The 15078-nt window shown below is 41.9% G+C and overlaps 1 protein-coding gene across 1 annotated transcript in view; it reads left to right on the top strand.

The window, feature by feature from the left end:
- Nucleotides 1–15078, top strand: part of limk1a (LIM domain kinase 1a) — a 49137-nt gene that overhangs the window by 8260 nt on the left and 25799 nt on the right. Inside the window, exon 3 of the mRNA XM_069689857.1 lies at nucleotides 13683–13821. Coding sequence (XP_069545958.1) covers nucleotides 13683–13821 — 139 coding nt within the window. The remainder of the gene's footprint in view (nucleotides 1–13682; nucleotides 13822–15078) is intronic.

The following is a 15078-nucleotide window of genomic DNA, read 5'->3' as shown; positions in this document are numbered from 1 at the left end:
TGCACTGAGCTTGTTACAGCGTCGGCGTGATGTTCAGTGACATTAGTGAGGCGAGACAAAGAGCATTGTGCACGTCAAACAAACACAACGAAAGATATGTAATAAACGAAGCAGAGGGTTATCTTTAGTAGAGCTGAAACAATTAGTCGACTAATGGGTTCGTTCTTTGACAGACAGCTACTGTAATGATAACCCTCTTGATCAATAATGAGAATGATCAGAATCAGATTTGTCAGACTAAACATTGTTAGAAAGCACAAAACCTCCCGATTCAAACAGTGTGAAGAAACGTCAAATGCACAGCAGCAATATTTCTTTACTTTGTAGTCAGACTGTGTCCACAGCAGAGCGGACGTTTCCCGCCTTCTCTGTCGTCTATGACGGAACACGAGTGTTCAGTCACTGTGTTTTAAGAGACAAACGCAACAAAATGTCTGCAAATGTTTGGTAAAAAGGGGATGTGGCTAGTTGTGGTCAAACTACGAGTGATGTCATTTCTAAATTTGGTCTGTTGTTGGCAACAAGCTGATATCAGCTGTATTCAGTATGACCACAAGGATCTGGTTCCGGGTCAGCATGTCGGAGGACGTTTGGATGATGATGTCTGACTCAGCTGCCTTCTTTCATATCTCCGTGTGTCTGTGAGTGAGGTTACTCTTCACCTCGTGTGATGAAGAGGAGCTCTTGTCTCACTTCAGCTCCTCTCATCTTTTAGAAAACAAAGCACTTCAGTGCTCCTGTGAGGAGGTTGGTAAATGTGTTTACATGAGAGGCGGTGGAAGGGTTTAATAGATGACGGATGACTGGAAAATTAGATTTTTGCTGCCAGGACCCTTTTAAATGGACTGACGAGTTCAGGAAGTGGGCCGTTCATATCATATCATAGCAGAGGCTTCATGAGGCTTGAAAAGCTGCTCTGAGGTGGGCCGGGCTGCCGTGGGTTGTCACAGGGTCAGGTCTGCTCCCAGAGGACGAGCAGAGAGGACAGGAAATACTTGGTACAGAAGTGTGACCCCTGTGTGCAGCTGCAGTGAGAGAGGAAGTAGAGGAAGGGAGAGACAGGAGACAGAGAGAGAGAGAGAGAGAGAGAGAGAAAGAGCGAGCGACACTGATGCTTCTGACAGCGAGGCTGTGAAGCCCGTTAAATATCAGAGCTGCTGACACAAGTCTGTCTCCGCACTGTCAAAACAAGACCTCGGCTCCCATGGGTGACATGTCGGCAAAGACCGAGCGCAGCAGGAAGCGGCTGCAGCCCAGAACGTGAGTGCTCCGATGAATCCATGTTTGCTGAGCTTAGAGTTTGATGATGTCTGCTTCGGGCCTCAAAGAGACAAACTCCAGCTTAAATTTATGAAACTTCAATGGAAACCCGAGCAGCAGTTGCTCTCTCGCTCCGGGGCTTTTGAGCGCAGGTCGTGGTCTTCCTCGGGGGATGGAGTTCGTTCAAACTTTCCATTATTCGGAGCACTTTGTGGACTTTTCATTCGTGTTGGTTCAAGCTTTAGTCTGATGAACGGGGCTGCAACAAACCGTCACTTTTGGTAGTTGATCGGTGTATTCAGTGAGTCATTGTTTGGTTTATAAAACATAAGAAAATACTGAGAAATGTCACATTAGAGCACGAGGTGACGTCTTGTTCTGTCTGACTAGCGGTCCAAAATATTATTATAACATACATGACCTATGTGTGTTACTGTGTGCATGTTGTCATGTTTGAGTACTTTGAACCAACAAAACTTCTTCCTCTTGGCATTTGTTGGTCAATAGATTATTTAAATGATTAATAGATTTTCCAAATCGTTGCAGATTAATTTTCTTTCAATCAAAAAATCGACTAATTGTTGTTGTTGATCTTAAAACGGAATACAGCTTGTTCAGCTGATTTTGCAGATTTTGCTGATATTTTTTTTTATTGTCTCCTAGTTTAGAAGTCGCAGCTTTGATTATTCATTAATTTTCCAGCTATTTTCTCACGGACCTAATTAATCATCTGTTCTATAAAATGTTCCAGACTAATTTTGTTTGTCTGACCAACAGTCCAAGACCCAAAGATATTTAATGAACAAACAAATAACCATGGATCACTGAAACTGAATTATCGGTCAGTCGATCGATCGCCTGCACCATTAATCTGATGATCTGCTGTGTTTTCGGATGATCGGTCAGGTGCTTCAGCTGACTTCCTCTAATTCTTTTCAATCAAAAACTCTCAAAATGACATGATTGTAATGAACAGTGCGACCCCTCAGTGTTTAAAATACATAAATGACTCTTTACTCTTTATTCGGATCCACAGTATCGTACAGTACAGAGCGTCAGAGGGATGTAATAACTGCAATTTACTCATATCTCTTTACGTTGTCTCACTTCCCCAAATACACAACACACAACAGCTCGCTGTGTCAGTTACACTTCCGTCTCTTTGGATGCAAAAACCCCGAATTTGTTTTGACTTCCCCTTCTTAAAGCACGACAGGGAATCAAATCCTACATGTGGCTGACATCATCTGTGTAGTCTCGACTTTAATATTCAGTCTTCCGATGTTTTTGTTTCGATCCAGTTTGTTTGAGCCGTTACATCAGCTATAAGTAAAGTTGTGTGTGTGTGTGTGTGTGTGTGTGTGTGTGTGTGTGTGTGTGTGTGTGTGTGTGTGTGTGTGTGTGTGTGTGTGTGTGTGTGTGTGTGTGTGTGTGTGTGTGTGTGTGTGCGTGTGTGTGTGTGTGTGTGTGTGTGTGTGTGTTATCCAGCACAACCAGGCACTCTAAGGGGAAATTCATTCCTTCATCTTATCGAATGTCAACAGTGCTGAAGAAGCCAGCGATGACTTCGCACTCACTTTTTTATATTTATTTGTGCATATTTTGTAGAACTGAAACCCAAAATCAAGAATCTGAATCCAGCCACAAACATGCAGTCATGGCTATTCTGGGATTTCTGCTACTTTATATTCAAATTTTGTTTGCATGTATTATATTTCCTTTTCATATTCCTCATCATGTCGCTGCCGTAACAAAAAGGTTTAGTCATGGAACTTATTTTCTGTTTGCACCATTTTTCTTAGAATTTTTATTCAAAAAGTCAAACTCTGCTCCCGTCTACTCATGAATTCATTTCCTCGTTTCAGGAGATATCAAAATGATTACCCGTTTTCCTCTTTTCAGATCTTCAATCACACTGACTCCCTTTTATTTTTACTTCAAGAATTAGGTTAACGTGGTATTTCTGCCAAGTATGAAACGTAATTTAAAACGTCAGCTGATTTCGAGCTACATAGATTAAAATTCATCTTTTTCAATCCAAAATTAGTCACAACATTTACCAGTGAATGAAATATTTCTGGAATGTCGAGTCCATCATTAAATATTTTTGTCTGTGATAATAAATCTTTACTTTTAGAGTGAAACCTGTCATTTTAATAGTAGATACATATTTCCTTTAGCATGCAGCCGGGCCTCGCTGCTGTCTGCTCCTCCTCATGTCCCACAGTTCACCTGCTGATAACATTTGCGGAAAGGAGAAAGGAGTCGTCCTGCGTCAGTGCATTTTGATTAATCGCCTTTTCCCCTTCTGTAACCTTTGGCTCTCTCTGCTGTACTTTAATCACACTTTGGAAATTAAATTTTGTGGCTTTTGGAGCAGATAGAGTTCAGACTTAAACCCTGAATGTTATTTTCAAAAAAGAACGAATATTAAAGCCGTGGTTTTGTTGCCGTTTAGAGAGTCCTGTCACTTCCATGTTTGACCTTGATCACTTCACAGAAATCTACAGACTTAATTTAAACTCTATACATCGTACATAAAACGAGCTTCTACCTCAGTTGCTTGCTTGAATAATTAAACTATGGATGCACTGACTCTTCATGTTAAAGTGACAGTTATAAGAATAAAGACATTTCAATCATGCAGCAGTGACGGCTGTCATGTTCACTCAAGCTGCGATTACTTTGTTTGATTTGACTGGGTAATTCATTATTAATCAAAGACCCTGTCGTATTAAAAGCAAAGCAAATAAAACTCAAACTGTCAATGTTACAACAAGATGAAGACAATTGTGTCACTATGTATGTGTCATTAATTATTATCAATCACTCGATGTAATCAGCTATTCGAGTTGATGTTCACTCACAGGATGCTTTCACATCAACATATTTGGTGCCATTTAAGCAAATTCCGATGATTCAATTTTTTAGTTTTCTTAAATACTATGTTTTGAGCATTTTATTTGTTTATTGTAAGGTGACCATAAAGATCGACAGGAAATCGGGGGAAACAGAGCAGGGAAATAACATTTTACATGCTCAGCTCAGCCCAAACTCAGGAGTTTCACCACTTTATTCTGCTTAGTTCCCCTTTTTTTTTGGACTGTTATATAAAGTGAGTCATTCTCTGTTGAGGAGGATGGTGTTGTGGTTTGTTTATGATGTGAGCCCAAAGCAGAACTGGCAGATGACTGTGTGACAGCTGATTTTCACATGAATTCAAAAGTCAAACTATTAAATACCTCTGCTGAACTGGTATTTTTTATACACAGATTTCCCCATTTTCTCTCATTTCTGTCCGTTTGTTTCTATGTGTGATATTTATAGTTTTCCGTCTACGTACTTTTCATGTCTTCATGATTCCGGAGAGCTTAAATAAACACATCAGGTTTGGTAAAGAGCAGTGTGACCTGCTGTCTGTCTCCAGTGTTAGATTCCCTCATGTGGGGCCACGTAGCGCTGATGACATCACCTAAACTGTCCGATCACTGACTTACCTGTCCGTCATTATAACTTCAGGCTCTTGGTTTGTTTGTATAGAAAAAACAAAAAACAAAACTCAAAACACGTCATGTGTCAGCATCCCCTGCATGTGTTTAAGGCTGCAGTTGTTTCTCTGTAAATGAGATCTGATCATGAATGAGAGCTGCTGAACCCTCATCACGCTTCCCACAGTTCCCTGAAACCTTTTATCATTTCCCCTGCGGTGAGAAGGCCCCGGAGGAGTGACCCCCCCCCCTGCTGACAGTCTGTCAGTCAGGCCGGCTTAGAGACCACAAAGAAAACTGCTGCCGTGCACTTCATTTACTCCCAGTCTGCCAGGGCTCCTGTTCACCAGCTGAATGGACCAAATAAAGAGATGCTCTCCCACAGTCTGAAACATTTTGTTCAGCAGAGGCTTTGGAGGTTGCACTTATTCCTACTGTTTATAATTCACAGCCTGCTTTTTGTCTGCTGGGTTTCCTTTCTTTAAGAGTAGGGGATACCGAGTGTTTGGGGGGGGTTCATGTCGTGTAAATGCTGGAGCTTTTGTTTGGTAAAGGTCAGACCGAAGCCTGATTGGCTGTGGGATTTCCTGGTAGAGTTTTTGAGCCACCCAATAGAGAGTGACTGGGGGGGGGGGTTACCAGGAGGTGATGAGGTAATGCTGTTGGTTTTTTTTAATGTGAGAGGGTGACATCATTGCTGTGGCATTCTGTGTTGCCATGGAGAGGGGGGAGATAAAAGAAGGGGTGTAAAAAGGGAGCTGTGTGGGAATGGGACAAATATGTCTGCGCTGTGAGTGTTAATGTGTGAAAACAGTCTACATGACAAAATAATAACAGATGACTAGTCACACAGGTTAAATTGTTGCTGTCGGAGTTCAGGCATCCTCCTTTAGATTCTGGAAAACATCAGGAGTGGAAATTTGGCTCTGAACCAGGAATCCCTATCTATTTATGTCTCCTCTGAGGGGAAAGACTGGGTCTCCCCCAGACAGCCTGCCATTTCCTCATGTGTGTGTGTGTGTGTGTGTGTGTGTGTGTGTGTGTGTGTGTGTGTGTGTGTGTGTGTGTGTGTGTGTGTGTGTGTGTGTGTGTGTGTGTGTGTGTGTGTGTGTGTGTGTGTGTGTGTGTGAGAGAGAGAGAGAGAGAGAGAGAGAGAGGGACCATACCTCTATCCCACAGCCCTTGAGGTCATTCTCCATCTTTGTCTAGGAGGATTTCGGCCCAGCCAGGGAGTTCAGTGACAGCTGAGCACTCTGGCAGTTTCTTGCAGCAGACACATTGTTTCTGTCACCATCAGGCTCCACATGCTTCACATCTTTTGTCTGATTTTACTGGAAGGCCGGGCAGACTGGTGTATTGGCTTAATGATCAGAAGTACTCAAAGCATTTCTGCTGTCTTTGCAGATAGATGGAAGATGGATAGGCCTCTGAGACCGAAGATTTAATAATTAATGAAGAAATGCGCACGTGTGTGTGTGTGTGTGTGTGTGTGTGTGTGTGTGTGTGTGTGTGTGTGTGTGTGTGTGTGTGTGTGTGTGTGTGTGTGTGTGTGTGTGTGTGTGTGTGTGTGTGTGTGTGTGTGTGTGTGTGTGTTGGAGAGGTGTGGTGTAAATCTTTCAGCTTTTCATCTGTCACTCTGTAAAGATCCTAATCCACACATCTACCAGGACACACCGTTTCCTTTTGACCCCTCCTGCTTCCTGCAGCTGCCTCAGCCTCCACATCACTTAATGACCTGTGGTTATATGTGCACTCCCACACACACACACACACACACACACACACACACACACACACACACACACACACACACACACACACACACACACACACACACACACACACCATAAAACGCTGACCAGTAGTCAGCAGTGTTTGTGTGGGAGTCAGATTGGTTTCTGTTTTTTTCCCACTGCGTGCGGCGTTTGCAGTGATCGTCTTTAAGAGTCACACTGAGAATGAAGGAAACACATAAACTGCATGTTTGCATGTCGCAAACTCACACGCTGTGTTGCTTTGTTCAGATTAGATCAGCGACAGTTTTATAATCCATCAATGTAATGACAGAAATTTAATTGTTAATAATTACCAAAAAAATATGTAGTTGCAGCTTTTTTTTTGTCACATGTTTTTGCAAATTGAATATATTGAGACTTTTGGTGAACAAAGCACAATATTTAATTTATCAATTCGGGCTCTGTAAATTTGTAATTCTTTTTGACAATTTATTAAACAAACCTCAACCTTCATTTTAAAAAATAATGTCAGGATTAGTGGACAGTGTTAGAAAATGAAGATCGTCTCAGTAGGATTTTAGTTGAGCTGCTGAGGTGCGATTCATGTTGGAGACCGCAAAGCTGTCCACGTCAGTTCAGCTTCACCAGCAGACAGCTGAAATAATGGAAACATTTAGCCCCGCTGAATTATTAATTGTTTATCTGCATGTCAGCTCTAAATGTGTTTATTTATGTGTCTCGCTCTTTGATCACAACCTAATTCATTTTGAAAGGCTGTTACAGCTGCAGGGCTGATTTTCTCTGTTGAGTAATGAGATGATTATTTTCTACATGGATTAATCATGTGTCTTATAAACCACCTGAGAAGTGTGTTTTTTGGGGGATTTTTTTTTTGGTCCAGTCAACAGTCCTAAAAATCAGTTTGCTTCAGTGCATGATGAGCCGTAAATTCTCACAATCTGGAGTGATTATACGTCCGGCATTGCTGCTTGAAAAACAACTTGAACAATTGATTGATTAAAGCATTAGCTGATTAGATTAGATTAGACTCAACTAATGGATCAACTGACTAATAGTTGCTGCTCTAATATTAATACCAATACTGCCTATATCATTCATCTGTATTTAGTTGACTTACTTCAGTAAGAAAAGCAACATTTATTCTTATTCTTAAATCAAATCAAAGCTACTAATTTCTGTTTTCATTGTTGATAATTTACCTTTTTTTCTTAAATTTAGACCCACATGAATCTAAAATAGAGTAGCAATAAAATGTGATGTCTATTGTGTATACTGAGTGGTGACACATGTTAATGCATATGAGACCTTGTATGGCATCATGTCTCATTCAATATGTTTATGTTTTCATCTTCTCTCAGGGTTTAATTCCATTCATTTGTTCAGCTCGTTCATATCAGCTGGGACCAACTAATCCTGTTAGGTATTGACCCAGGTCAGCCTGTCGGCGTGATAAATAGGACGGAAAGTCGTTCAAAAACACATTACATCATCAAACTGTCCAATTCGATCACCTCAGTGGGAATAATAAATATGAATAATAGCAGACTGGGAAACAGCACATGGAAAATTCATCTGCGACATTCAGTCCTCCATATAAACTCATGCATTTTATCCACACAATTTCAATAACTCATCCTTTTCTGGAAGTTCTACATCATAGATCCAAAAGCATTTTTTTTTCGACGACCCCTAAAATATACGTGCAAAAGAATCCTACGTCACAAATTATTTAGTCAATTTAGCTTTCTCAGATTTGAAAAAAAGAGATTTTGAGATTTGAGATTGAGGGAGGAGAGCCAGTATAACCTTCATGCTCATCAACAGATTCCACATTGTGATGAAAAAGAAATTCTAGAAAACAGCAACAACAAAAAAAAGCCACCTTGTTCTCAGTTGGAGGTGTCCTGTCAGCAGTTTGACAGACGCCTACACAAAAGATGAGCAAAACAAAAAAACAGGACACTCACGCACACACATACACTCACAACTGGGAACAAGGTTGCTTTATGCAAATGAGGAATTGAGCATGAACTCATTCATTCAAGCAAGCGGGCACCTTCTTTCCACCATGCTGACAAACGATTTTAAACCTGCTAAACACCAGTACGTTAGCATAGACATTGTTTTACAGTCTTATCGAGCTGCTGGCATAGCCGCAGACTCTGTTTGTTTGTTTTTGCCTACCATGCTATTTACATCACCGCCCCTTCAGATTTAGATCATCAAAAAAGCGCTTGTTTGGCAAACACCAACCTAAAGACCAGAGATTTTCAGTACAGGAGCCTCGCCGGGTTACAGACCGCATTCAGCAGGAGTCCCATGCCGGGGGAAAGGCTGCCTCATTTTGACCTGGAAAAGCAATTTATTACTCTCTCAGGCTTTTTCAACCAATTCCTTCAGGGATTTGAGCAGGAGGGGGGACAGTTGCAGATTTACTGGCTCGCCTCTGTCATCGCTTGCTTCCTTCCCTCGAGGATCCAGCTGGGTTTCATGGTGTCTGAAATCTGCTTCGCTCCCTCTCACTTGTCCGTGGGAGTCATTTATGTCAGAGCAGCCTGTGCGTGAATTTCTTTGTCTCTTTCTTCATTGCATCGTACATCAGTCAAACCGTCCATTTCATCACATCTTTATTGTCTTCATAGCTGCCCTCTCTGATATTCATCCTCTCGCATTTTGGCCTGTGAATCTTCTCAAACATTTTATTTTTGTCCTATTTTTGTATAGTAAAGTGTCGGAGGAACTGTAAAGCTTTCACTCGGTTAGGTTTTTGGAGGATCATAGCAGAGCGGGCAAAGTCTCTCTCCCAGTCTTTCACGCTGATAATCCTCTTACATGCCAACGCCAGTGCTCACACAAAAAAACACCCAAAAGTGAGCCCACAGACACACATTAACACACTAACCGCAATCTCGGAAGAGGCATTCATTCTTATTGTGCTGGAGTATATTTTTCACCGGTGGAAATCTGGGGCTGTAACTGAGCTTTGCTGCCTTGCTTTAGCTCGGAGATAAGAGTCTCATCCTGAAGGCAGAAATCCGGCATCTCCATCAGGGAGTCACTAATGTATTCACTCATGTCTTTAATACTCTGCTGCCACTCCCAGCTCTACTCAGAGACATTTCTGTGAGCTGATCCTCAGAGCATTGAGATCCCGGCTGTGTGTGTGCGTGAACATGCCAAGGTATGACTTTGCCTCAGCAGGGTGTGTGTGTGTGTGTGTGTGTGTGTGTGTGTGTGTGTGTGTGTGTGTGTGTGTGTGTGTGTGTGTGTGTGTGTGTGTGTGTGTGTGTGTGTGTGTGTGTGTGTGTGTGTGTGTGTGTGTGTGTGTGTGTGTGTGTCTGTCTGTCTGTGTGTGTGCGCCGTAAAAGGCAGTTATTGAGCGGCAGAGAGCCAAGACGGCTGAGTAGCTCGTGGCTCGGTGCTGCGGACGTCTTCTGAAAGCCTTGACCCACTTCCATGCCCCCTGCCCCCCTTACACACACACACACACACACACACACACACACACACACACACACACACACACACACACACACACACACACACACACACACACACACACACACACACACACACATACCCCACCTCCAGCTCTGCCACAATCTGCTGAGCTGCAGTGAAGCTCTGCATGCAGTCACTGGGGAGACTCGGTGTGTCTGTCGAATAAATAAATTGCATGTGTGTGTCTGTGTGTGCTACAAGGTTGTGTGTGTGTGTGTGTGTGTGTGTGTGTGTGTGTGTGTGTGTGTGTGTGTGTGTGTGTGTGTGTGTGTGTGTGTGTGTGTGTGTGTGTGTGTGTGTGGTTTACAGAAGGTGAAAGACCTTGGGCAAAGTCATAGAGAGCTGCTGCCTCTGCTGAATATATTTATGAGTCCTTCACTAGTTGTTACTTTAGGAACCTGCCACAAGCGTGTTTAAAGGTGCAACGTGCAAGGATTTTATGACTGATGATTGTAAAGTTTGTACGGTTAAGCCTGTGTTTACGTTGTAGGTTATTAGGTTAGGTTATGTAGTTACTTTATTAATCCCTGAGGGAAAAAATTTTCGCTACAGCAGCATACAGAAGCAATTATGTGACCATAGTTGCCAGAAAACAGACACAACAAAACCATTTCGACACCATTTAGAATATTTTTCAGTTTGTGTTGTCATGAGCTGGAATAAAGATCCATTTTGTCCAAACGAGGTCAGTATGCCTGGTAGTCACATACAGCTCTTTGAACTGGTCTTAACTGTGTAGGTTAGGAGGAAACTAAACATATTAACACCGTCAGAAACATACAAATAGCTACCTTTATGAGTAGCCAACGTTAGCATTGTATTATTAAATAAGGCGTCTTTGCAGTGGCGCTGGCAGAGGTACGATTTATACATGGGTGTGTGAATGGTGAAGTGTACGAGAGTCTGTCAGCAGGAAATCAATATTTACTTACATTCACAGCCAACAGTTTTACCAAACCATGAGATATATATATACACACACACCCTTCCCACCTTGTGCACTCATGGTTATAAGTCACATTCCTTTCCATCGCTTAGACTTATTGAATTTGGTTAATTTGCACCAGAAGCACCTGTCTGCTCGTCCGCTACCTTTAAGGTCAAAGAACGTGAGAGAGATTGATTAATGTTTGTTTGCACTAAGTTACCGACACAACACCGCCACAAAACTTCGGCCCGTTTGTGTTATAACGTAGTGAGTCAAGTCAATATTGACAAAAAATGAAACGGGATCTGTTGGTGTCACAGTAAAAAAGACTGAGTAAAATCATGACAAAACAATGTACGCCCAGTGTGAACAGGGTTACTGCCGCCGGCACAACAGCATAGATATCAAATGTCTACTTCTTCCTCGTGTTGCTTATCTGCTGATAACTTTAGTTACAATTTGAATGTTTTATACTAAAAAATCTTTCATATTTCCTCTTTAATACTTTCAGATCAAGCAGAACTGGTTTTAATCTGCTCAGAGCAGAAACGCTGCCAGACAGCCGGCTGATGCTCGGAGGAAAGCTCTGCTGGGAAGGAGTGAAGACACTCACTTAGTCAGGGATGTTAGACACAGAGATTGAGACAGATTATAAACAAGCACACACACGAGCCTACAAGCACGTCAGCAGGGTATCAAGTCGCCGCTGCATGTGTATGTCATACATAGGGGGATTAGCACACATTTAGATTTATGGACACATGGCCTGCTTACATGTAGATATGTGCAGACAGCGACATTTTTCTAATCGGTCGGAGGATCAGCAGAGTGCTTCCTCGTTCTTCCGTTGTCAGTTTTTCCAGAATGTTTGTTTAACAAAAGCTCATGAGTCACATAATATTTCCATCTTCTTTCCTTGGAAGTAGTACTCATCATCGATAATCAGTTACCAGGAAATTGCCTTTACTCGTTTGTTTAATTTTGAATATCACACCGGCATCAGTCATTGTTAACTTATTTACATTATATGTTCACTTGGAAGGTGATTGTGTTTGCTGCACATCCTCTTCACCGTCTGTCACCATGTGATCACCCTCTGTCTGTCAACATCTCTTTGTCACCTCTGTCTGTTAACAACCGACCAGTTTGCCACTGAACTCTGGTGACAGACCAGACAGAGATCTACAAATGAGAACGTCTTGTGAGCTCAGTATCTCTCCTCAGTCGGAGGTTGTATCGATCTATCAGCCACTTCAGCACTCTAAATGTAGTATTGATAAAAAGTCTTATTAGAACGACACGGATTCGTTTTCAGAAAATCAAAACACGCCACGTTGCTGCCTGCAGCTGCAGAACTGCTGATGTTTGTTTAAAGTTTCACTAAGATTTATTTATTTTTCTTTTCGTTGAACTCAAACTTGAAAAAGAGAGGAGCACTTTTATGCACAGTTTTCATATGTTTAAAGGAGGATCAAATTTGGCCATAAATCTGTGTATCTAAGCTGCTCTCAAGGCATTTTCTGTGGCAACGCTTGTCTGATGTTTGAGAGACACTGCTAAGAGACGCTGTCAACCTATATGTTGCGTTATTGAACTGGAAAGTCACCAATGTCATCCATGTCATAGCGCTGTATGTCCTGCTTGTACTGTATAAGAATTGAATTTTTCCTCCAACGAGCTGCTGTGATGAATTGAGATTATTTTAAACGTTTGTCTCTGTTTGTATTTTTTTTTACATTTTATTCTTCTTCTAATGTGGAAAACTAGCAAACTAAGCGAACTAACTTTCACTTGAAAAAAATGCAAACTACTTAGCAAACCCGTGAGCTTTCCCTTAAGAGGTCTTCAGAGTCTTCTTATGGTCCACAGACGGATGCAGGTTGATGTTTAACAGCACTTTGTTTTGTCTTCGTGTTACGTTACTCTGTTTTTCTGATGCTCAGTCATCAGTGGTGTGTTTCGGCGTGATCTCATTTGTCTCTCGGGTGGTGTGTGACAGAGCCACAAAAGGAATCATTATCACCATGAAAACTATCATTTGAAGCTCTGCAGGGTGTCATTAGGAGGATTAAAGTACAGTTTACCGTATAATGTTCTGTCAACACAATAACAACTTCATTTGGTGTCCGCTTCTTCCAGTTCCTGGAGGTGTGATCGGCTGATGGAGTGAAATACTAATGATGTTCTTCTACATGAATTAATATGCTCGCAATTAGTGCTGTAAATAATAGTTTAGAAATTGGTTATATTGTTGACAAACAATTTAACAATTTCCAATTTAGTACGTTTATCAAGCAAAATGTCAAATATTATCTGGTTTCTTCCAGTAAAAAGTGGGCGTGTGCAGTTTATGTTATTGTATTATTGTAAACTAAAATCTTTGGGTTTTGGACTGTTTGTTGTGTAATTTAAACACATCACTTTGAGCTCAGGGACTTTATGATGGCCACTTTAAGTTGCCTTGTTCTTGAGACATGCCTAAAAGATGTTTTTGAAAAAAAAATTATAAAGTTAACGAACTGATCAGAGGACAGTAATAGTTTGTAAAACATTTCAATTCAAAATCAGACATGTCGATCATTTGCCGTGCCTCACCGAATATTTTTGTCTTCCTCTTGTTTCGGCTGGTTCGTCTGGATTTGTTTTCGTCACTCATATTTAAAGGAGTAATGACATGATCTTAATCTTCAAATGACCATTAAAAAGTGTTAGTGAATTGCTCACGTGTCCATTTCTGTCTCCTGTCAGGTGTTGTGAGTGCAGCGCCTCACTGTCCCACTGGTATTATGAAAAAGATGGACGGCTCTTCTGCAAGAAGGACTACTGGGCCAAATTTGGGGAGCTGTGCCACGGCTGCAACGACCCGATCACCACCGGCCTCATCATGGTAAGATGATCTATCGACCGACTCGTCTCTCGTCACCTCCCTGGCTCTTTGTTTGCTGATGAACCTCGAGTTACAGCTCGCAGCCGTGACACTCCCGACTCCATACATTCACTGTCCCACCGTGTGCCAGCATGCTGTACGTAGATGCTCACAGGACCTGTGCCAGACCTGTAACTGACCCCGATGTCTTTGGCTGCTTTGTCGGATCGTCTTACAGACCACCGGTGAAAGTCTGAGCTGTTGTTGTGACACAGTAGCGGTTCCTGTGCACACCAGATTTGGTCACAGCACCGGAAAACAGATCAACAATAGACTCGCCTTCTGCTGATGAGTGCTGCTGCATTATGGAGAAGACAAGATACCAACATCGAAGGAGAGTGCTGCCTTTTTGTTGATTAGTGATGGAATCACACACATTCAAAGCTTGGAGAAGCCAATTAATATTATATGTTAGTGTAATAAAATACAGCATGTTGTCCTCATACGGTACGTCTCAGGGCAAAGCCAGCATCAGAACAAATGTAGATGCAAGCAGTTTTCATTGGGCTGTTGTTTATTTTGTGCCTGTTGGGTGATTTTCTGGCTGCAAGTGAACGCATCACGTGCAGGGGTGGTAGGAGAGAGGCAGCCGGGCCTGTGTTTAGCTGACTGGGTGTTTGACGGTGTTATATTTGTTACTCAAATCACCTGTTTTTCACAGCTTGAGTTGTAGCAGCAACAGATGAACCGCTCCTCAAACCTGAGATGTGTATTGCAGCTTGTTAGTTGTGAGCCTTTTCAACTTTTCAACTTTTCATATCTTGCTGCTGAGAGTCATTGTCTTATCTGGTGTTTGGCCACTTTTCAGTTTTGTCTAAAAAAAAGTGAGACACAGTTTCACACACAATATCAGTACTTATAAAGTGTTGTTTAACTTCCCTTTTAAATTATTTTAATGAAGCCTTAATGTGGTGGCTACAAAATAATCAGTGGCTAGTTGAAGTGATAAATTTGCCTGCAAAGCCAGACTATTGATTAAATCAATAATTATCTGACTGTTGGTGGTCCACTAATCAGGGAAGCTGAGTCCACTCTTTGCACATAAAGTACCTGGTCTGACACATTTTCCTCCTGCAGCCAGCTCTCTCTCTGTGTGTGTGTGTGTGTGTGTGTGTGTGTGTGTGTGTGTGTGTGTGTGTGTGTGTGTGTGTGTGTGTGTGTGTGTGTGTGTGTGTGTGTGTGTGTGTGTGTGTGTGTGTGTGTGTGTGTGTGTGTGTG

This window comes from Brachyistius frenatus, unplaced genomic scaffold (genome assembly GCF_029030835.1).
Source record: "Brachyistius frenatus isolate BFR_SWC_R1_liver_20210118 unplaced genomic scaffold, ASM2903083v1 Contig_1, whole genome shotgun sequence".
NCBI classification, from domain to species: Eukaryota; Metazoa; Chordata; class Actinopteri; family Embiotocidae; genus Brachyistius; species Brachyistius frenatus.
The sequence above is the reverse complement of the archived record's forward strand: the minus strand, read 5'-3'. Positions and strand labels throughout refer to the sequence as shown.